At 36.8% G+C, this 23,424-nt stretch overlaps 1 protein-coding gene across 2 annotated transcripts in view; it reads right to left on the bottom strand.

The window, feature by feature from the left end:
• Positions 1-1,355: 1,355 nt before the first annotated feature.
• LOC6577284 (uncharacterized serine-rich protein C215.13) overlaps positions 1,356-23,424 on the bottom strand; it is a 42,919-nt gene continuing 20,850 nt past the window's right edge. For both annotated transcript variants that reach the window (XM_032728876.2, XM_032728877.2), the window contains 5 exons: positions 6,146-6,289; positions 5,927-6,040; positions 5,753-5,836; positions 4,499-4,600; positions 1,356-4,425 (listed from right to left, as the gene is read on the bottom strand). In XM_032728876.2, the coding sequence (XP_032584767.1) occupies positions 2,660-4,425; positions 4,499-4,600; positions 5,753-5,836; positions 5,927-6,040; positions 6,146-6,289 (2,210 nt within the window). In that variant the 3' untranslated portion in view covers positions 1,356-2,659. The remainder of the gene's footprint in view (positions 4,426-4,498; positions 4,601-5,752; positions 5,837-5,926; positions 6,041-6,145; positions 6,290-23,424) is intronic.

The raw sequence follows: 23,424 nt of genomic DNA, 5'->3' as shown, positions 1-23,424 counted from the left end.
ATCGAAAGTGCTTTTCGGGGTCTAATAAGCGGCACGAAGACGCAGTCGAAGACTTTCTCCAATTGGTATCCCGCGGCGCATACGAAATTAACCAAAAGTTCGCTGCCAGCTCCTCAACCTTATTGCATAAGACTTGCTGTTTGTTGTTGTTGTTTAAGTGTATTTTTCATTACAGTTCAATATATTGAATGTTTTTCATTATTGTTGCCTGCGGCGTCAGCCGAAGCGCTGCTCTGCGGTCTCCGTTGCTGCTGCTGCTGTTGCTGCTGCGGCAACTTTTGCCTGTTGCCGTTGTGATGCAATCGTTGTTGCCGTCGCCGTCGTCGTCGTCGTTGGCTTTTGTCGTGATATTTGTTGTCTACGTTTTGTTCATTTAATTTCTTGGTAATTGCCGCCGCATGCACTTGCATATTTAATGAAAAGTCATGTGGAATTTTGTTGCTATTGTTGCTGTTGTTTCTGTTGTTGCTGTAGGTGTGCTCAATTGCGCAATTGCTGCTAGGATAAGTGTGCGTACACGAATCATCTTCAGTTCAAGTTTTGCTCGCATTAAACTAAACAGCTGTGCCACAGCGCTATTCTATGCGCTTCTCATGCTCATGCTTAAAAGTGGCTCATATGTTGTTGCCATTCAAGTTTTCTCCTGTTCACATCGCCTCTCTTAGATTCTCATGCTCTTAGCTACCAAATAACTCAATATTGCTAAGCATCCGTACCCCTTTCACTCCTCATCCGCAAACAGATATGCCATAGTGATCCTCTATACTCTACTGCATTTTGACGATTTTCTAAAATGCCTTTCACTCACTTTTACGCTCTCTTAAGAGCTTCACACGCTTATGCTGTCAACCTAGCAATATATATAAATAAGTTGACTGTATATACGTATATGTATTCCACATATAATTTAAGCGAACGACGAAATTTTATATTCCTCTCATGTTCTCAGCTCAATCCAATCAAATTTGCATGCATATATTTTTCTATTCGATCAGCTCCAACTCTAGACTCTTCTACGTTTCACTCACTATTACGCACCCGTATGAGTGAATTGTAGTGAGTGAGAAGCGCGTAGGAGACTGCAGACTGTGTACATGAGAAGAGAAAGATAATTTCCTTCTCATTCTCTACTTTGTCAATCCTTGCAATGGTCTCCTCTGCAAGGAAAGAGAAAAGCAGCTTATTCTTTTATACCTAATTCCTAGCTCTTCTACACGCTTCTCATTTAGTACAATGCAGCTTCTTCTCATATTTCATTATTCACTCTCACCTTGTTTTCTCCTTCGAGTGGAGTTCTATGCGCTTCTCACGCGTCCAACTCTCACTTTACCAATGACAAATATGTTTAACATACATGGTTTTATTAATATTTATATATTTATATCATTTTTATTATTATTCGTACATATGAAAATGAACTTGAAACTAAATTTACGCTAGTTAAAGTACATTTTTAATATATAATTTTTTTTCTGTTTTCCGTCAATTTGTGCGATTATATGTTTGCTTAACACTACTTAGCTTAAATAAATTATGTTTTATTTATGTTTTTTTTTTTTACTTTTTAATTTTTATATATTTGAATTAGATTAGTTACTAACAAAATGACTGCACTTTGACACTTTTTTTATATTTAAATGAATTTTCTGAATATATATAAAAGTAATTATTTATTTTTTGTTTGTTTAATAAATTTAAATATTAACTAAAGTAATTGCTTTAAATTAAAACTTTCAATATTCAGTCTAAACTTAAAAGCTTTTCAAATCGAAGAGGACTATATAATTTGCATTAAAAAAACATCACTAGAGCATTTGCTTTGCGTTCCATAGTTCTTTCTTTTTTTTATAGTTTATGCAATAAATTAAATATTAAATAAATTCATAGTAAATAAAACAAGTTAAATAAAATGTGTATTAATTTTGTATGTGCGTGTGTGTGGGCGCGGCAATGTTAAATGTGTTCTTAAGATACAAAAATGTTTTTAAATTTGTTTAGTTATTTTTGTGTATTTATTTATGAATAAATAAATTATATAACTAAGCAAATTTCACAAAGTGCAAAGTGCTAAAAATATATTATTTATTTTATATTTATATGTTTATTGCATTTGGGGAGCCCAGCTTTATGTTTACCGCTAGTTCAATTGTTTTTGTTGTTGTTGTCGTTGTTGCTAAATTATGCTTAATTTCTAGTTTAATTTTAGTTAAATTTTAAGTTGAATTTGCATTAAGAATTGAATTTGCAGACGGTGTAAATTAGATTTTCTTTAATATTGCTCTTGCTACTTAAACTTAGGACTTTTCGCTCACTTTGCATTCAGACGGCGCACTTAATGATCGATAACTGCCTATCGATATCGATACACAATTCTTACATGTACTAGAGCTATAATAATTACTAAATTGTATGAGAATTACACAAAAAATAATAATAATAATAAAAAAAAAAAAACAACAATTACTTGAGTAATATTTCAATTACTTGATAATTGCAGTGGAATTATCATGGCATTTAGCTAGGTTTTCGCCTTACTCAAGCACTTGCATTTTCTTTTTCCCTCTACTGAAGTAATTGCCTCCAATTACAGCTCTGCTATGTTTCATATAGTATTTATATACACCAAAATCTTAGTTGTGCTACCTCGACTCACTCACTCTCAGTATATCCGCTGCAGAAAGAGACGCTCGAGATGATGTGCCGCGCCCGCTGCTCGCTGCTCGACGAAACTTTTCTCGGCACGCGATGTCGCCTTGGTCTCAACCACATTGTCCGCCTGCTCGTGGCTCTCGTTCAACTTGAGACTCTCAGCATCGGCTTTGGGATCCTGGGCGCCCTGTGCCTGGCCAGCGCCGGAGCCTGAGCCGGAGCCCAGTTCGTCTATGTCCACGGCGGGCAGTCGCTGGGCGCGTGGCGTTGTTGGCTCACGCAGTTCCCCTTGGCCGCTGCCCGTGTCCAGCTCGCCGCTGGTCTCGTTCTCCGTCTGCCTGGCACTGATCTTGGCCAGCTCGTTAACGTTCTGTATGCGCGTCTCGGCGGAGCTATCCTCGGCGCTGTACATCAGCGGCACTTGCAGAACGGTGGCCTTTTCCAAATTGGTTGCTGCGCTCAACATATGATCGGTTGTCGAGCCGAGATAGAATTCGGAGTCGCCGCTGCCGCCGCCACTGCCGGCGCCGCTGCCATTGCCGCTGGCATCCAAGCTGCTCTCCGTGACCAGCTTGGTGCGCTTGTTGTCCAGCTCAAAGGGGCTCACAATGCTGCGCTGCTCATCTTTGGTCTCCGCCTCCACAATCTCCTCCAGCTCGACCAGCGGAAAGTTGACATCCCGCAGACTGAAATCGTCCTCGGGCAGCGAGGGGTAAGCGGGATTGGACTCCACCTGCGGCACATCCTCCTCCTCCATGTGATGCACGGGCTGCGCACTGCTCGAGGCTGGCACCTCGCTGCTGCTGCTGATGGCCATTAACCCCTCCGTAGTCGATTCCTGCTCGAAGGCTACATTTGAGATATATGTGGAGCTGTAGTCAGTGGACTGCATGGGCCCCTCTGTGCTCGAGATTGATGTGCGCTCTGTGCTGCTGGGATTGTTGCTGCTACTGCTGCTACTGCTGCTGCTGCTGGTGGGTCCTTCTGTGGTGGAGATGATGTGGTAGATGTTGTCGCTGCCCGCCGTGTCCGGCTCTAGCTCCGCTGCATTCTCCACGAGCGCATCTCTGAAGCCATTCTGCAGAAATATGGAGCTCGCTCCTATGGGCACGGCCTCAGCTTTGCTGCCCAGCAGCCCGGCCACGCCCTCTGTGGTATACTCCCGCTTGATGTTCACCTTGCTGGGATCGTTCTCGGCCAGCGGCTGCAAGCTGTCTGAATTGTAGGTGACCAGCGGCTTGTTATGCGAGAGCGGGCGCTCAATATAGCCGACTGAGGCGATGAGCTTTAAGCTCTCGCTGCCATTGACTGGAAGTGCTTTCGGGTTTGTGTCTTGGCTAGGCGTTGGTGTTGCCGGCGAGTCTGTTGCTGCTGCCGTTGGCATTGCTGCTGCTGTGGTGCTAGCCACCGCAGCGGCTGCAACTGCTGCTGCTGCTGTTGTTGTTTCACTTGCCGGCATATCTGTTGCTGCTGTTGGGCCATCAGCAACAGCTGCTGCTGCAGTGGGTGTTGCTGCTGCTGCTGTTGCTATTGTTGTTGTTGTTGTTGCTGCGCTTGTTGCTGCTGTCGGTGCTTCGGTATTGGACGCCTTGCGCGTCGGTATTGTCTGTTTGACCTTGTGATTGTCATCAGTTATGCGTATCTCTGTCGGCTTGGTAATCTCCTTGATGGTTATATTCCAATTGAAACCAGCGGGCGGCGCAGCCGGCGCTGGCTTCGCGGTCGACGGTGCCGCGCTGCTCGATTCACTGGACAGCGGCGGATTGTTGTCAAGAACTGCGGAACAGACAATTCGAAACGGCTGTGAGCAACTGGTCTAGATTAGTTATTATCGGAGTGCTCTACTCACTGGGACAGTTGTCGTACTCCGGACAGCAGCGGCCGGGCACGTATTTAGGCATGCAATCATCGCGCCGGAAACAGGTCACAGGGCTGCATACAATTTCTCCACCTGTAATGAGATGTTACCATAATTATGCGATTGACTATAAATTGCAGTTGCCTTGAGCGAAACCAAGAAACGGGAAACGGGAAACGGGTTTCCAAGGTACAGAAAAAGTTAAGCTGAAGAAAGAGCGAAATCTGCCTGGCAAATTACCAGTTGAGAAAGTGAAAAGTTATAGAAGTTGCCTTCTGTAAAATATTCAGATATTTGTATACCCTGAAGCTATATGAAACGGTAAGTCAAGGTATAGTGTTTTTATGAGAATACATGTTACGGGCAGATAGGCAAATATTACTTTTTTCCCTTTAACTTAATAAAAAAAACATCAAAAAGGAATTTCAAGCTATTTATGTAAAAATATTTGTATATAAAAAAAGTTAAATATTCCCTTATTTCCTATCTTTAATAAGTAAAGGGTATACAAATATTTAATGAAAATTCACAGTCCTAAAACTTTTCTTCGTCATAACTGATTATTTTGTATATATAAATATATATATATATAAAAAAAATTGTACACTATTTATTTATATTTTTTTTATAAATATACAAATATAAATTTTAATTATCTTAAATTTTAGTTTAACTAATGAAGTAAAAATAAAATATTTTAATCAGAATTTATAGACCTAAAATACTTTTTTTGTCTTAACTTATTAATTTTTTATTATATACAAAATTATTTTTCGTCAAATTTTGAGATTTTTCTAAAGAGCTATAATTTGCCAGGCTTATATAGAAGCTGAGAATGATTGCAATATAAACACATCATGTGGGTCACGGCATCTCTCAGTCAAATAGTTTCACCTACTCTTAATTGTTTTAATATTGATTTATTGCCAACTTAAAGCTTAATATTGTAGTTAAATACATTTCAAGGAAGATAATACAGATTTCAATATTATAGAAGGATTGAGGGATATCTTATAGTCAAGCAATCTCAACTGAATGAGCATATAGATGCGAGGCTAAGTAAATTAAAAAAGCCATGGCATGGCTTATAGCTCGTAATTGAAATGAAAATTTGAAAAACTTCCCTGCTTGGATTCAGCTCAACTCACTGCTGCCTCTTTGATTGTTTTTTTCTTTCGGCATTTTGAAATTGCATTTATTTTTTGATTTCATCGAGAACAATGCATATTTTCGGTGTGGCCTTACCTTTGCAATAGCACACGGTGCAGGGTGTATCCGGATCAACCAATTTATAGCCATTCGCATAAGTCTTGCCGTCCTTTTGGCAATCTGTGTGGGCGACAGAAATAAAAGGTAAGCCCTAAAATGATGCGGCAGCAGCAGCAGTTTGCATAAATGCAACGAGTGGCAACAACTTACCGCATTTATAATCGGGGCAGCAGTGGCCGGTGCGCTGAATGGCGCGGCAGCTCGTCTGCTTCTCGCAGTGCACCGTCGTCTCCGGCACCCAAATGCCATCCAGCAGACACTGGCCTGTAAATAGAAAAGGCGGAGGAGGAGGAGGCATTGTTTGGATTTTCCTTTTTTTTTTTTTTTCTCGAGAACAGATTATGGTGTTAGCTAAGTCCAGATACTTACCCTGCGGCTGTTGCTGCTCCAGCAGCGATTCGGTAGTGCTGCTGCCGCTCGAACTAATGCTGCTCGGCGTGACCGCGGCTATGACAATTGTAGAGGATGCGCTGCTGCTGCTGCTGCTGCTGCTGCTGATGCTGTCGGTGGGCACTGCAAGTAGAGGGCAAGAAGAGGCAAATTGTATAATAAGAATCAACAATGGAGCTGGGTGGCAGCCACGCAGCCAACGATGCTTGGCGACTAGGTACATATTTGAATGAATGACATTTTGATAACAGTTTTCTTCTTTTTTTTTGCCTGTTGTATATTGTTGTTGTTGTTGTTGTTGTTGGGCAAGGTGAAATGCTAACAAAATACGGCAAAAGTTAAATGAGTTTAGTTTTAGTTTGGCTCTTTTTGTTTGCTCACAGCCTGAAGGTGGTTAGGGCAGGGGGCGTGGCGGTCCATGATGTTGTTGCTTTTGTCAGTTGCACTCGATTGTGTCCAACTGGTCCTCCCCCTGACCCTGCTCCTCCTCCCCATCCTCCTCATCCTCCCCATCCAAAGCCCGCCCCTTATCTAATGCGAATTGTTAGGCTGTCAACTGTTGGCCAGCTCTTAAATTTCATTGGCAGAAAAACCCTCAAATTGTTGTCCCTTGTTTTTCCGTTTGTTGTTACATCATCTACGCTACTCGCCTGTCATTTCGGACCCATGACAAATGATTAAATATGCGCCTGCATTAATCATACGCACTGTGTGCCAAATAATTTCTATTTTCCAACCAACTCCTTCACAATTTCAGGCACGCTTGTGTCCCCAAATTGTTGTTTGTCCAGCCAGTCGCCTCATTAGGCAACTGCATATGCTGCTTATTTTCATTGTTTGGCTGTGGTTTTTCACGGAAAATGGAAAAACAGATATGTATCCGGATATATCTGTTTACAACTAGCCAGAAATATATCATATAAACAACGGCCAGTTGGTGTTCTTCATTTTCCTTATAAATTGTAACAATAGACAACGTTTAATTGAGCTATATAAATATGATTCACTTGCTCTGACGTAAATTTAAAATTTAAAAAAGACGAGTGAGGCCCATTGTTTTTAGAAATATTACATATTTAAATTGTTAAACTATTAAAAAAAAAAAAAAAAAAAAAAAAAAAATATTAAGAAAACAAAATAATAAAAAAATTCTATACAAGTTTTAAACAAATAAATATAAGTTTAAAAATTAAAATTTTAAATTAAGCTAAAATTAATATTCAAATAAAAATAAAATAAAAATTTAAGTATATATATAAAAAAAAATTGATAAAAATTAGGTTGAAATAAATTTAAATTAAATACTAATTAAATTTTAGTTTTATTGAAATTAAACGATAATATTGCTTATTATAACAATAATATTGTTTTGTTGAATAAAATAAATTAAAGCTAACTCAAAATAAATTTTATAAAAATATTTAAGCTAATTTTTCTCAGTAAGTTTATTTTTAATATTAATATTATTCATATTAATTTAATAACTAAAATACCTAAAATAAACGTGAAACCAAAGCCTCAGCTTGAATACGAAATGCATATGAATGAAGTACTTCAACTTTGATTATGCGACCCAGAACGAACATTTGCAAGCATTGTAAAGTATCCATGGTTACACTGTTATATATTATACATATTTAATATGACTGGACTCTGCTTAGATTTAGCTGCCTTTTGAGATTCAAAGTCAACATTCAGCAATCTCACATTGTCCAATTTGATGAATTAATGATACTTTGCTTGGGCCTAAATAATAAATTAAATAATTTTTAATGGAATTTGCGCATAGAAGATAAATGATGAAACATATTTTGCAATGCTGAGAAAATATTATTAATTTCGCACGAAATTTGTGAAATATTGGAGAGGTAGCATTGTTGACAAGTTTGAGCATGAGCATAAACATTTGGTTAGTAACCAATGTATAGATAAAGGTGGGTATGAGGGGAAAACTGCATATAGAATAATATAGGATTTATATATAGAATAACCACTGTAGTCAGTAATGAAAATGCAATAGAAATGTCAATTGGAAAAGTGGAAATTAAACTTTGGTTCATCTAGATATCTCCTGTTCGACCTAAGGGACTTGAACAAAGGTAAGCAATAAATTAGGTTAGCCTATATAACCTATGTTTATCTATTCCCATCTCTTTGTATATATATTTAATCTATACTTTGCAATTAATCGTCACAAATTCTGCTAGTTCAATTGCTAATTTGGTATTTATTCGCTTCATATCACTTCCTAGCCCCACATGATTTCCTGTTAGCCGCAAAAAAAAAAAAAAAAAAAATAAAATAAATAAATAAATAAATAAAGAATAAGATGAAGAAAACCTTGGCATGCTTGAGCTCCTCCCCATCAAAGAGTTCTCAGACGTGATTCACTTTTGATTTTTGATACGTTCTGTGTCACAAAATTCAAATGAAATGAGCTTGATATTTAGTTGTTTTTTTTTTTTTAGTTGTTGTTGTTGTTGTTGCTTTTTGTCTGTCACTTGGAGCGTTTTGTTATGCAACACACGAAATTTGAAACGTTGCAATTAGCTAAACAGCTTCCCGTTTTCATTGTAGAACGCTACGTTTATTCCGCGACTTCCCATTGTCTGTTTCTGTGTCTCTGTTTGTGTGTGTGTGTGTGTGGTTTTTTTTTCTATCTTTCTTCTCTTTATTTATGATGACGCGTCACACTTAAGCGCTTTACTGTGACTGTGAGAGTCTTTCTGTCTGTCTGTCCGTCTGCCCGTCTGGCTGTCTGGCTGGCCAACACGTTTTAAATGAACAAAATTATTATGCGCATTATGTAGAACAGCAGCAACAGCAGCACCAGTCGCAGCAACAACAACAATGATCTTTTTTTTTCCTGTTCACCACAAACTGTAATTTGAGTCGTGCAACGGCTGAGATTACGTATACGCCACCGCAAGATCTTATTTCAGATTTAAGCTGTATGTGGCCGGCGCTTCTTTATGATTCCGTGTAAGTTGTATTTAAGATGTGTCGCCTTTGTCTTTCTAAATTTATTGTGGCTCGGGGAAATTACATTGGAAATTAGCATTTGATTGTTTTTCCGTTTCGACTGTTTTTCTTTTTTTTTTTTTTCGTATGCAAATTGTACGAGTCATGGTCATATGATTGTGATTTTGTGTGTGTTTTTTCAGTGTTAATTTGCGGCCAGTGATAAATGATAAGCGTAAATTGGCGCAATTGTTATGAGCCAACAAATGGAAATGGCCCCTGAGCTACGCACACACTAAACCGCACTATTAATAATACTTAGTGAGCGGCGCACCATTGATAAATATGGCAACAGTTAAGACCAGGCCATAAATGCGCAACTACAACAAATCACCAAACAATTTGAGGCCTGTCCACAATGGTTAAGTCAAGGCGGTCCTCCGTATCCTGCGGTGTTGTCACTGTGCCCTACTTTCTCCTACTCTCTCTCGCTGCTTGTCTCTTTCTCACTTGATGCGCCTACTTCATAAACGGTTCAAGTTTGTCTTGAGTTGGGCAGAAGTACGCCGTCGTCTTGGCTGGCAGGCCATTATTAGATTTTCAGCAAGTGACTCGAGCCATCCGGCTACAGTGTCTGCCACCACCTTTCGCTCTGGCTGCCACTTGAACCACCCGCAGAGTCAGTCAGAAATTTCCTGTTATGACCCTGTCTAGTGGCTGCTCGCCACTTAAGCATTTTGCGGTTAGTTAGATCGAGAAACTGTTTTGTTTATGAAGTGCAGCCAGACTGCCACAATCAAATTATATATATACTTATATACTTATTACATATAATACATATTATTTGGTTCATAAATTGTAATTGTGATTGCTGCCGTCTCGGCCAGACCGAATGCAACTGTAATACTTGAAATTTATGTGCTGTGAAATAAACCGCATATATCTGAAGACGGACAGACAGTCGAGCAGCTCTGCACAGTACAAAACATAAGGCGAGTGCAAGAGATTTTGGGGCTATTTTCATACAGGAGAGTTTCCTGATATGATATGATTGAAAATAAGCTTGGGTTAGTATTGGGATTAATTAAATTGGACTTGTAGAAAATCTGTATATTTTATTTTATTTTATTTTTTATTTTTTTAAATTATTATTTAAGAGCAAATTGTAAATTTATAAAAAAATCAAAAATATCTCTAAGAAAAATATAAATAAATTTATCGACAAATTGAAATGTAATTTTCCAAATATTAATTAAAAATTTCCAAAAATAATATATGTACCAAATTGATATAATTGGCTAATACAATTAAAATTTAAAAAGCGATAAACAAAACTAATAAAACTTAAAATATTCGAATTATATTTAATGGTTCATTGGCGGCGAATTCATGCATGAATTAAAATTATTTATATGTATATTCCCCAAAAATTAAATGAAATTGGGAATACTTATAGCATTAAAATGTGTAAACATGAATATATAATATTTAAATATAATAAGTAAATTTTGTGAAATTATTTTTCATATGAATTAAAATGGAATTTTATATAAAAAATTTGAAGAAATGTTTTAAAACCAAATCAACTGCGACTTGAATATGATATATCAATTCAAAGCTTGTAAAATTCGCTCGATCTATAGCTTATTTACAAATTATAATTAAATTAAATTTTCGTTTTTACTATTTAATAGGCATACATTTCTCTTAAATTGATCACGTATTTCTTATAGTGTACGCATGTGTATAAAGCGATTGTTGGCGCAAAATCAGCCACGCGTAAGACGGCAGCTGAAATGCGATTTGAAATTGATGCTTAAATGCCAGTCAAAACGAAATAAAAACAGCAGAAAATAAATAAATAAAATAATATAAAACAAATAAATAAAACAAGAAATATGCCTAAAACAAAAGCAACAAAGACAAACAGACAGACAGGCACAGACAGCTATAGACAGAGGCAGAGCAGAGTCTGAGACAAATGACAGCAAATGAGCGTTTTGAGTGTTGTCAACTTTGTGTTTTATTTGTTTGTCACACTAAAAAATGATAAATGAGCTGAAGCAGAAGCTGATGCGGTAGCTCCAACAGTAGCTGGAGGGAGAAGGAGGGGGAGGGAGAGCGGGAGGGGTATCTACAAACTTGGCCAGAATAAATGCCAACTCATCGGGCAACAAAAGCAAACAAGCACACGCAACAAATTATACGCCCTAATGACAGGTGATATTCGTGTGCTTTAAGATATATTTTGGGGGTTTGCTTCACTTATAATACAGGAGGCACACACTATAATATTAAATGGCTAACAAATGCATCAGTAGCCCAGTGTAATCAATTTTAACAAGCACTCAGCTCACATGAAATGTAGATATTTGTGTTTGCTTAGAGCTAATATTAATTTACAATTTCCCAATAGTCAAGTTGGCTGGAATTAGTCCGGAAGTCACAATACAGATATAATACAAAAACTAGACAAGTTATTTATTTTTAAATCGAAAAACTACGTGCTGCAGTATGAGGTAAATATATTACAATAGAGAATGGTTGCTAGAGTTAAAAATTGTTACTGAATTATATAGTTTTATTAATATTAGTTTCATTTTTGTAATGCAGAAGTCAATTCCAGTTGGATTTATAAGCTCTAAATGTCGAAAATGTCAAAAGAGCGGTGCTTAAAATATGTAAATTTCACTATATATAATAAGTTAAGCTAATAAAGTAACTAATTTTTTTAGTAAGAAAAAATAAAAATAAAAGTAAATAAAATATATTAAATTAAATTATATTACATATATAGAAATATAATGATATACAATTCTAAAATTAGCTAAGTATACTGTTTAAATATATGTATAAAATAATATATATTAGATATATTAATTATATGTATATAAAGAGTTGAAGCTTAAGAAAGCTATGTTGTAAGGATAACGAATTCGTAAAAAATATATGTAAAAACTATCAAATAAACATTAAAAAAAAAAAAATGAAAAAAAAAAGAATTATAAAAAATGGTAAAAATAAAAAAAAAAACACATTTATAATACATACATATAAAACGTATAATATTATATATATATATATATATTTATATATATAAAGCTAACAGTTGAATATTATAAAATTTTTTTTACTATTTATTTATACTACTTTTTTTTTTTTTTTTTTACTATTCGCCTGTCAACACTCGTGTGCAAATAGTTTATGGCACTTCGCACAATATCGCATAAATCTCGCTGAGGCTAACAACACATTGGCAAGATCTTTTAGCGATAATATGAAAATAGTTTTGTCTTTGAAAGTGCCGCTTATTCAAATGAACCGGCACTGGTTCCGCTGCAGCGAGCCAGCTCACAGACACGCAAAGGTATTTACTGAAAATTGCTTTACATTTCTCAGCTGTCAGCGAAACTTATCAAATAATCAAACAATTCCATGTGTGAAGTGATGTTGTTCTTGCTCGTGTTCACACCGAGTCACCAACTAATTGAACCCTAGCATATCTATAGGTATTTGCAAATAGAGAATCATCTCAATTGTATGAGTAGGGAGTATCTGTGAATTGCATTTGTATTTGGCGTATTGTGTGCGGCCGTCCCTCCGTCTGTCTGCCTGTCCGTCTGTCGTGCAGCAGCTCGACATGCTATTTAAATTAATAATGCCGCAGTTTACATTGACAGAGGGCAGCCAGCGAGCAGCCTCTGTCATTAGGCGCATTAGCCGGCAATAGCGGGCATGTTATGTGCATCCATAGGTACACTGGGCTGCAGCTGTCTGATTGTCGCCCATTTGAGTAATAATCATAATAATATTGGAGTAATACCTAGTGTGCAGCATCTACTTAGGATTACACAAGTGCACAGTCGAGCCGTAAAAAGTATTACAGCTCCAGCTTCAGTTAAAGCAAATATTATTAAATATACAATCAAGCATTGCTTATACGCGACAAACGAGCCAACGAGTCAGCCAGTCAGCCAGTCAGCCAGTCGGCTACATATCATAATACATATTTCTTCATCGACACTGTATTGACAAATTGCATAAGCGCACTGACTGCTGGCTGACACTGTAACAGCAGCCACACAATTAGCCGAAATGCAGCCGAAAACCAAGCCCAGACCTCAGGCTTAACGTTTGACTTGTATACTGTATCCACCTCTCTCTCTCTCTCTATCTCTTGCTGTCGCTGTCTTTGTCTCTATGCAGATCGGCGTTTAAGTGTAACACAACATTAAGCAGATGCCTGAGCTGAACGTGACCACAATATAATTACCCGCAGCGAGCCACATGCGCCACTTGTTGACTCTCTGGGCCCAGTTTTTGTTGGTCTTTAAAAGCTAATTTACATGCCCGGTCCGCTAGCCGGGGCCCCGCCAAATGGCCTCATAGCCTGGCCCAAAGTTACACAAAAAGCGTTGAAAGTAAAAGTTTTAACACTTTTCATTTTAGAAGTTCCTCCCCCGGCACGTGTCTCTATGTACCTTATATATGTATATGTATGTCTATCTATCTAATCTATCACCTATAGACCCCTCTCTCCATCTCTCTCTCTCCCTCTATCTCTCTGTCTCGGTTTGGAACTCTGTGTTTGTGTTTCGTATTAAGCTCGGAGACGTTAAACAAATTATGAAGCCTCAACTGTCAAACGAAAGTGAATTTTTCTTGTGACTTGCATGAGTTGACTTGTTGGATTTGCTTTTGTAATTGTTTTGGGCTATAAAGCAGCATTCGTCATGGAGTCATAACAATTGTCATGTGAATTGCGCTTTTTCTGCTACTTAATTATTTGATAAGCTTTATGTGTATATAAATGTGTGTATATTTGGTAATATGACAATAATAAGATTTGTTATGCAACTTAGAGCGTTACGAAAGAGTTCTGGAAGCTTGTTCTTTAGCTTGAAAAATAATAATGAATTAGCTTAAAAATGCAATTAATTTATAATATTTTGAAATTAAGCAAAACTTAACTTCAATAAGCTTTTAATATAAATAAATATTTGTTTAAAAAATATGTTTAATTATATTACATTTTTAATCATTAATAAGTTTCAACAGTAAAAATTAAAATTGTATTATTAATAAATATTCTGTTTAAATAAACAATTCATTGCATTAATTAAATCATTTTTTTTTGCATTTTACTTTAATAAAATTTTGTTTTAAATACATTTCTCATAAAAGTAAATTTTACAAGTAATATAAATTTATAATATTGTATTATCCGGTTTAAAATTTAAAAAAGCTTTCAATAAGTTTTTATTGTAAAACCATTTTAATATCATTTAAATCATTTGAAAATTATTATGCAAATACATATCATTTAAATAATTTAAAAATAATTAAGCAAAATTAAATTTGTTCTCTTCAAATTTATCTAAAATATATCCCAATAATTTTCATTTATCTGTGTTAAGACATCTTTAATGAAACTAAAATTCACGCACTATGCAGCTCAAAATATTTGCATATAATTTCGTACAATGTGCCATAGCAAAAGTCAAATATGAAGAGCTTAGCAATTTATTGACACATTTAGAAGAACAAATTTGCGATACTTTAAAGATTCCATAAATTTGAATATACTCATTTGTACACATAGAGCATTATGTCCGTAAATTGAGAAACATGGCAAAGGATGCGAAACACACACACTCACACGTAGCAGCCATACATAAGAGCTTAGCCAGCAGCAGAGAGAGACAGAGACAGAGAGAGAGAGAGAGAGAGAGAGAGAGAGAGAGAGAGAGAGAGAGATAGACGTGGCAAATAGTCAAATGATACTCGTAGCAACTTCTACTTCAGCCTCTGGCTGTTGTCTAAACTACACATCATAATACGTGCTCCATATGCGCCAATAAGCATAATAAAGCCTAGGAACAGAACCAACAAAATCCGTACACAAAGCCACAGAGGGGCAGCCGGACAGACGGGCAGACGGACAGCCGGTAGAGGAAGGGTGTAGGTCAGGCTTAGTTGGCGCATTTGGGCCAGGTCGAAAAGGGAGGAATCGCTTGCCAAACAACAAATCTGAAAACTTACAAGCGTCACTTACCAAAACTTGCCCCAAAACATAAAGTTGCACGGCGAGCGAGTGAGTAAGTAAAATTGTGTGCGAAATGGCAAATGTGTCCCCAAGGAGTTGCACACGAAAACAAAACACAAGCACAACAAAAATTATGAACTCTGTTGATGTACCGAATTCCTGTTGGTCTAACCGAGGCACGCATTTCGATGTTGTTGCTATTGTTGTTGCTATTGTTGTTGTTGTTGTTGCTGTTGTTGCTGTTGTTGTTGGCCAGTGTTGCCTTTTCGCATGTGGCGATTGCTGTCGACTTGAATGACAGCTTAAAGCGGCTTTAACTGTTCATGAGCACGCCCCACTGAACCGAATGACTGACCCCCATATTGGCCCCTCTCTCTCTCTCTCTCTCTCTCTCTCTCTCTCCCCACTCTTTTTCTCTCACTTACAGGTCTCCTGCATCAGGTCGACTGGCTGACTCTGCATAGTCGCAGATATGAGTTTGATGAGGCTGCCAGTTAGTGTAATTGTTGGTCTATTCCTGGCTCTATGCCTGGCACTGTTTGCTTTGCTCTGCATTGCCAATCGCATGGCAAACTGTTGCTGTTTTCGTTGCCAAACCACACATACAAACCCACACATGGCCACGCTCACGCCCACGCCCACACACACGCTCACCGAAAAGTTAGCAAAAGCTGAAAAGTTGAATGCATTCTGTACGCAAAACTGATGTAACACGACTCTATCGATTAAAAGCTATAAATTTAAGAACCAAGTTTTGCTAAACTTTCGAATGTGGAATGGTATAAGAAGGAAGGTGTAGCAGATGAACGTTAATTTGATATATGTTGAGCAATAAACAGAAATTTTGTTTAAATATCAAATTATTCAGGTATTGGAAATAAAATAAAATACAAAAATATATCACAGTTTTCTTTAGGTGGGCAAATATTTGAAAAATAAAATACTAATAATATTAGGTGTACAAACATTCTAAAAATAAATTATATAAAATAAATATTTTTAAATTTTCTTTTTTATGCATACAATATTTAGCTATATAATCATTTATTTTATATTTGTAATATAAAATGTATTTTTTTGGCTACAAAAAATTCATGATTAAATGCATGTATATTTATTAAATTCTGTTATATTATATATATAATTATTTATTTAATATTTGGATAATAAATACCTATTTTTTTTAAAGAAATATTTTTAAAAATAAATAATTCTTTATTTATTTATTTTATTTTATTTTTGTATACCTATATAAAATTTATTAAAAAAAATATATATTTTATTTTTTATATTAAATATTTATGTAATGAAGTAAATAATATATAGAATAAGGAGTGTAAAAATATGTATATAAGTCCACATATTATCATATTAGCCTATATAACTCTAAATGATTTATTGTTTACTATTAAAAATAAGTTTATTAAATAATATTAAATTATTTGAAAGTTTATGACTCTTCAAATAGTATATTTTTTTTAAAATTTTCTTTTATAATTTAGTTAAATATTTCAAAAAGACAATAAATCTTTGTCAAGCAAACTGCAGTTTATTCACATGCACTAAACTTTATGACGAACGATGTGGCGAAGCTATGCACATTATGCACAGTAAACTAAACTTTAAATTACAAAAGAAAGAAAAAAAATATATATACATATATATTTTGACAGCTGGCAGCGAAGCGTTGCGAAATCCCACTTTACTAATCCCCAATGGTATTGGACAAAAAAAAAAGTCTAAGAAAAATATAGAAAAATAGCCCCAAGGGTGGCCACGGTTGGGTGTTTGGCCCAGATTTAAGCCACGCAAATGCGACCAGATTTAACTTTTGTCATTTGGCGTAAAACTTTGCGGGCATAAAATCAGCGGAGAGGTCAATAAAATGGCCAAGTGAATGCATTTCTCTTGATGGCACTGATAAGATAACAACTGCGCGTAGCTGATAGCGATAATAATGTGTGAGTTTTTACCTTTTTGCTAAAGTTGTCTTTGAGCTGCCACACCCACCCCACGCCCACGCACTGACCAAGGGCGACAATTTGTTGGCGTTGCTTTTTTATGGCTGCAAAGCGGCGTTAAATTAAAGCTTGGCCAACAGCTGGGCGAAGCTGGGTCAATGGGGTCGCAAAACTGTTTGCCGACCCGCATTTCGCCTTTACTTTACGCCGCTCTGATTTTGCTTCTCACGGTTCGCCACTGCCGCCCCTTTTTTTTTCTTTATCTGGCTGTGTTTGCTGTCGTCGTCGCAAGACTCCATTAAACAATTCAATTAAGAGCCGTAGAGCGGTCAGACATCTTTAAAATGTCAAGCGTGATGAGGGCAGCTGTTGCAACTGGAGGCCGAGGTCGATCCTGTGGGTTAAATAGCCTTGCCACACTCCTCCGGCCTGTAGTTACAACATTTTATGCAAATTTTGTTCTTTTAATTTTATTTGCTTATTGCCGACTTTTGCTGCTAAAAGTATTTAATTTAATTTAAAGTACAAAAACAGTAAGAAAAAAAAAAGGACAACAACAATTAAGGAGGCAGAAACATGGCCTAAAAACAAGCAACGGCCGGAAAAAAAATATTTACAGCAAAAAAAAAAAAAAAAAAAAGAAGCCGAGGGCGGAAATTAAAATATTTCCGGTTTGCTGAAGAATATATTTATTTTTTTTTATTCTTTTTTTTTTTTTTTTTTTTTTTTTGATTTTTCCTTGCGTGCGAGTCTTAGGCAATGTAAGTGCGGCACTTGATTTTAATGCTAATTGAAGCGTCACAGTTGGAAAATTGTTGTTAGTGTGCAAAATGAAGAACTTGCTCCTTGTTCCTTTGGTCTGGCTCATTGTACAACAATTATGAACAAAATGTAATGTACTTAGCGAGAAATTAAATGCAAATAAGAGGATTTTTTCCCTCAAATATGCGCTCAGAGCTAAATGAACATGAAATAATTGTGGACAGAGCATAGAAGAGCTGAATGAAACATGAAATAACTGTGGAGAGAGCATAGCAGCTTATTTTTTCTGGGTTTTGCTCCTAAATAAATTTTAAATGAAATAATATGTATGTAAAAATTCATCTTGAATTCAGCTTGATTTTGCTATATAATTTGAAAGTTTTATTGGTCAGCCAGCCAAAAGTAAATGAATATCAGGAGATGCGAAAATATGTTTGAAATATATATAATTTAATATAACAAATTAAAAATAATTTAATAATAATATATTTTTATATATTTACTATTATTAATTATTTTTAAATACCTATATCATTGATAGATATTCATATAACTACTTTTATCACTATTCGTTCAGCTCTCTTTCATGCAAGGCATTTACACTTTGTATAAAGAAATAAGAAAAACGAAAACCCGAACACTAAATCATGATAACTACACCTACCCAGACACTCACAACTATGAGATAGTTAAAGTCTTTAAGGCTGCTGTTGGGGCTATATCAATTGCCTTGCAGCTCGCGACCATGCTTTATGACTTCTAATCCTGTCGTTATATTTATCATGGCAGCGCTGCTATCGCCAGGCCATCTATTTTGTGGCTATGCAGTTGAGGACATTGCATATAAATGAACAATAAATAGTTTCGGGGGCGTGGCAAGTGCCATAAAAATTGCAATTGGGAGCGAATGTGGCGTATACGCAACATGCAGACAACCGAAGCATCCTCCGGATCCTCTGGCTGCCGAGACGCTGCACTGCTGCAAAGCTGGCGAAGTTCTTAACGATTTTGCGGCAACTTGATAGCAAAGTTATGACAAGGATTTATGAAGTATGCATTCAAAATGAACAGCTAGCTAGGCGAATGCTGAACTCCGACATTGACAAAATGCGGCAAACATTTTAAAGCTTTAAGCAGCGCCAGCCAGCCACAAAATGTTGCACGTTCGAACTGCTCGGGGCATTTGTCTTTCTCACGCTGTTGAAACAAAAATATTTTCAGAGAACTTGTTGTTGCCGTTGCCGTTGCTGTTTGTCTCGCTGTCGCAATGTTTGTCTTCAGCTGTGTCTCTGTGTTTGTTGCTGTTTTTATGTTTTAGTCACTTTTGTTTGCCCGCACACTCAGACGTCGCCGCGCTGCCCACCCACAGCGCCCGCAGCGGCAACAGGCGCCGTCTCTCCTCCTTCTTTGTCTCCTTCTCCTGTTGCTGCTGCTGCTCCTCTGTCTCCAGCACACAAATTCGCATATAAATCAGCGACACATTTGCCGCAGCTCCATTCGACTGCGCCCTTCTTGCTGCCATATTGGCAGCGCCATATGTAAACATATCGTTATTTGCCCATTTACCCCATTCGCTTGCGCCAACTCGTAGCCAGGGTCCAGGCGCTCCTCGGGATCGCTTCTAATGGGAGTACATGATGTGGTTGCGGTTGCGGCTGCGGCTCGAGGCACAACTTTGTGGCCTCCCTAAAATGTCACGTGGTTCGATTTAGGTAATCCGCGTAAAGCTGCTACCGACTCTTACAGCAAAACTTTGGCAAGCCGAGGCGTTCTCAGGTTCGCTTGCAAAGCTCTATGTGACACCGCATGAATATCAAGTCCCGATTCCCAGCCAGGTCTTGCTGTGGCTCATTATGAATAAGCGCTCAGTGTGACAGCCTCAGGCGAAAATATTCTGCATGCACGACGAGCTCGATTTTCTTTTCATTTTCGTTTTCGTTTTCATTTTGGTAATAGTGGCACTCGTTTACTTGACAATTTTCATGTGAACTAGCTACAATTTTTCTTCGTCAATCTGTGGCGGATGCAAAGGATGCAGCAGCAGCAGGAGCAGAACCATCAATAGCTGCAGCAGCAGCAGCCAGGACCTCAATGAACTTGGTTGCCTTCTGGTTTGCTGTGGCTGCCAACTATCAGCGAGCGAAGAGATTTTCACCAGACACACAGCACAAACAGCACACAGGAACAACAAGGCACTTGTGGGCCAGGAACTTAAGCAGGAAACAGGAAAAGTAAGTTCCACCATTTTTGTGTGCTACGTGACGTCTTTCTCTTGAGACGTCACAAGATTTATTGTATGCAAGTTATGTGTGGCTGTATTGTTTGCACAACTGTACTACTTGTACATGAGTATACTTATCTGTGTGTGTGTGTGTGTCTGAGTGTGGGGGTGTCTCTCTGTGTGTGTTTGTAAAAATATGCAAATCGGTTTTGCACTGCTGACGACTTTTTCACAAGCAGCTGAAATGTGCTTAAAATTTGCAAGATTGTTCTACATTTTTAACTGCTGTCGATATTTTGCATGATCTATGTGACATTGGGTAGATTGATTGCTATAAGCAATATGTAACGTTGGAATTAAGATCAAATGTAGATAGTAGAGAGTTATCTATGTAGATCTATTAATACATTTCTCTGTGAACGGGTATTAAATAAAGTTATATATCAGATGTATATAATAGATAAATTAAGAATGACTACAATGACACTACTTTATTTATTTATTTATTTTTTATATTTTCAGTTTCTAAAATGAATGAATACATCCTGAGTTGATTTGAAGAAATACTTCCATCACTTTTTGGAAAAGTAAACAATACATATAAATTTGGAACCAATTTAATTTCAATTCCATTTCTATAGCGACTAGATTGTCGAATATTCTAAATAAATCTAGAAAGCTTTTTCTCTATTTTTTATTTTTTATTTTCTTTCACTTTGCTGTCACACCTCGACAATTGTGTTGTGTGCAGTTGTGTGTATGTGTGTGATTGTGTGTGTGTTTGGGATTACTTGGGTTTGTTATTGCACTTTGCATATTTTCAGCATGCTAGTACGTGTATTTGATTTGACTTTATCTCCCATTGCGACAGTTACCCAACCTTTTCCCATTCCCTTTTCCGTTTTCCCGCTTGCGTTTTCTCTCTTGCGATCAATTTAAATGCACTTTTCATGGCTTGACTTTTATTTTTTTGTTTCTTTCTTCCCTTTTACATTTGGCTGTTTTGCTTGTATTTACGGAATTTCACCCGCCTTTTGCCGTTGTTTATGCTCGTGCCAGGTACATCAAATTGCTGTTAAAATTCTAGCAGCACAATCAATGCACTTAGCCTGGGTACTCCATTTCTATCCAAGAAAAATTTTGGGAATTTACCAAACAGATGCTAAAGGATTATTATTATATATATTATTATGTCATTATTTATATTGGTTTTTATATTATTATTTATGTATATGTAAACTTAAATTACCTTTAATAATAATAAAATATTATAAAAGCATAAGAAACTTAATTTTACCCTAGTCAATTTGGGACTTTGATTAAATTACATTTAAGAACTTTTGCCTATTTTATTGAATCTTTTGTAATTTTGTCTTCTCATATAAGAGTATTTTAATTTCTTTTAACGTCTGCTTTCCTTTCGCCTTGCCTTTCAGTTGCTACTGTAAATGGCAGCTCTCTTTGACTAGAAGCTGTTCTGGTCGATGGTAACTGGCAAGATTTCTAATTTTTACAGCTCGACCTTATATATAAGAAGCCTTTGTGTTTGCGAACCGCTTAATAGAAAATTAAAAAGGTTGCGCTATAAAAAATTAAAATTCATTTCGTGACGTTTGACCAGAAAAGTGAAGGAGAAAAAATGCACGTGTAAGGATAAAACAAGGAACGACTGAACGATGCTCTGTTTTTACTTTAATGTAGAAATACAATATATATAATATAGATAAATATTATTTTTTTTTTATAAATATATTTTATATATACATATATTATTATATTGTGGTATAATTGTCTAAAACTTAAACCCAATATACTCTTCTTCTTTCAGAGTAGAGCAATACAAATGTCTCTGTGTCGTTATATAAATTGGGTCATAAACTGAGACGCTGGAGACGCTTAAAGCCCAGACAGTATTTGCTGTAATTTAACGAGATTTGGCATGTCTTTTTTGCTGTTTAAAAATTATGTTCGCTGGGCGGCTGGAATCTGCTGTGGCCTGTGGCAGAGCTGAACTTTGAAAAATGCTGAACTTGAACACACAAATTGCCGAGTGCTGCGACTAAATTGCAACGTTACAGTGGCCGCCACGCCGGGGCTGCATGGCAAACACATGTGCAACAATAAACCGCAACAGCCACTTCCGCGAGCGCCACTGCTTGCCACAGCCTCCACTCTGTGGGGGTTGTCTCATTTGGCGGTTGCGAAGAGAAAAAACAGCCCCAATAGCAGCAGCAGCGGCAGCAGCAACGCCAGCAAAAATGTTTAAAAACAGCTGGTAAACACACAAAGGAAACAAGAATAAGCATGGAATACTCTCGCTGTGTGTGTGTAACGGGACAAACGCCTAAATGCAGCTTAGCATTTAAAGCGCTTTCCAAATTTGCGCTCAGGGAAATTTTCGGCGGCTAAAATTTTGGTGAGGAAGCCTTCGTTGCGGCTGCCGTTGCCTGGCGTTTATTTTGGCTGCAAAAACGGTTGCCCTGGCTATATATATCGACATACACGCACACATACACACATTTAGCTGAAAAACGATTGTGCACTTGACGTGGAGAGTGGGCGCAACTTGGGAGCTGCCAAAGTTAATGTAAAGCTAGTGTTAATTTTGGCTACTAAACTGCAGACGGCGACAGGTTGATTTTCGTTTACATTTTGCCATTTTATTTATTTACCCAGGGGCTTGGCGCATGATGTGGTTGAGATAACAGAATGCCCACAGGTAATCCGAATGCTCTAATTAACTAGGAAGAGCGCACGGGTTTGACAGGCAAACGATGAGGCAACTATTTAAATGGGAGCTCAAGTGAACTTAAATGTTAATAAATTTTAGAATAGGAATATAGAATTTAGACTAAGTAAATATATATTCAAATTTTACATACAATGAATTACTTCATAAATACTCGGTGTTTCACACTTAGTTCACACTTTTACCAACTTAATTGACACTAAATTAAGTCAACTGAATGCAACTTGTATTTCTCTCTCTCTCTCAATTTATAAATATTTAATTCTATTTACAATAAATTAAAACTCATAAATTTTCTATACTTCACATTGCGTAAATGCGCCAGACATTTAACTTATCAAATGCATCTGGAGCTGCAAAACTACTCAGATAATCTAAATGTGACAAAGCTGCATTAAGAGTTAAAACATTTCTATACAATCTTGCAGTCAGTAAAACCACATTGAACTCTTGACCTCTAAAAAAAGAAAGAAACTAAAATAAATAGAAGAACGTTTCTAGTCAAGGCAACAGATTGTGTGACACTCTGTTTCCTGGCTTCAAATGTGGGGTATATGC

Source organism: Drosophila mojavensis, unplaced genomic scaffold, assembly GCF_018153725.1.
Source record: "Drosophila mojavensis isolate 15081-1352.22 unplaced genomic scaffold, ASM1815372v1 contig_36, whole genome shotgun sequence".
Taxonomy (NCBI): Eukaryota; Metazoa; Arthropoda; class Insecta; order Diptera; family Drosophilidae; genus Drosophila; species Drosophila mojavensis.
Note: the sequence above shows the minus strand (reverse complement) of the source record. Positions and strands in the feature narration are given on the sequence as shown.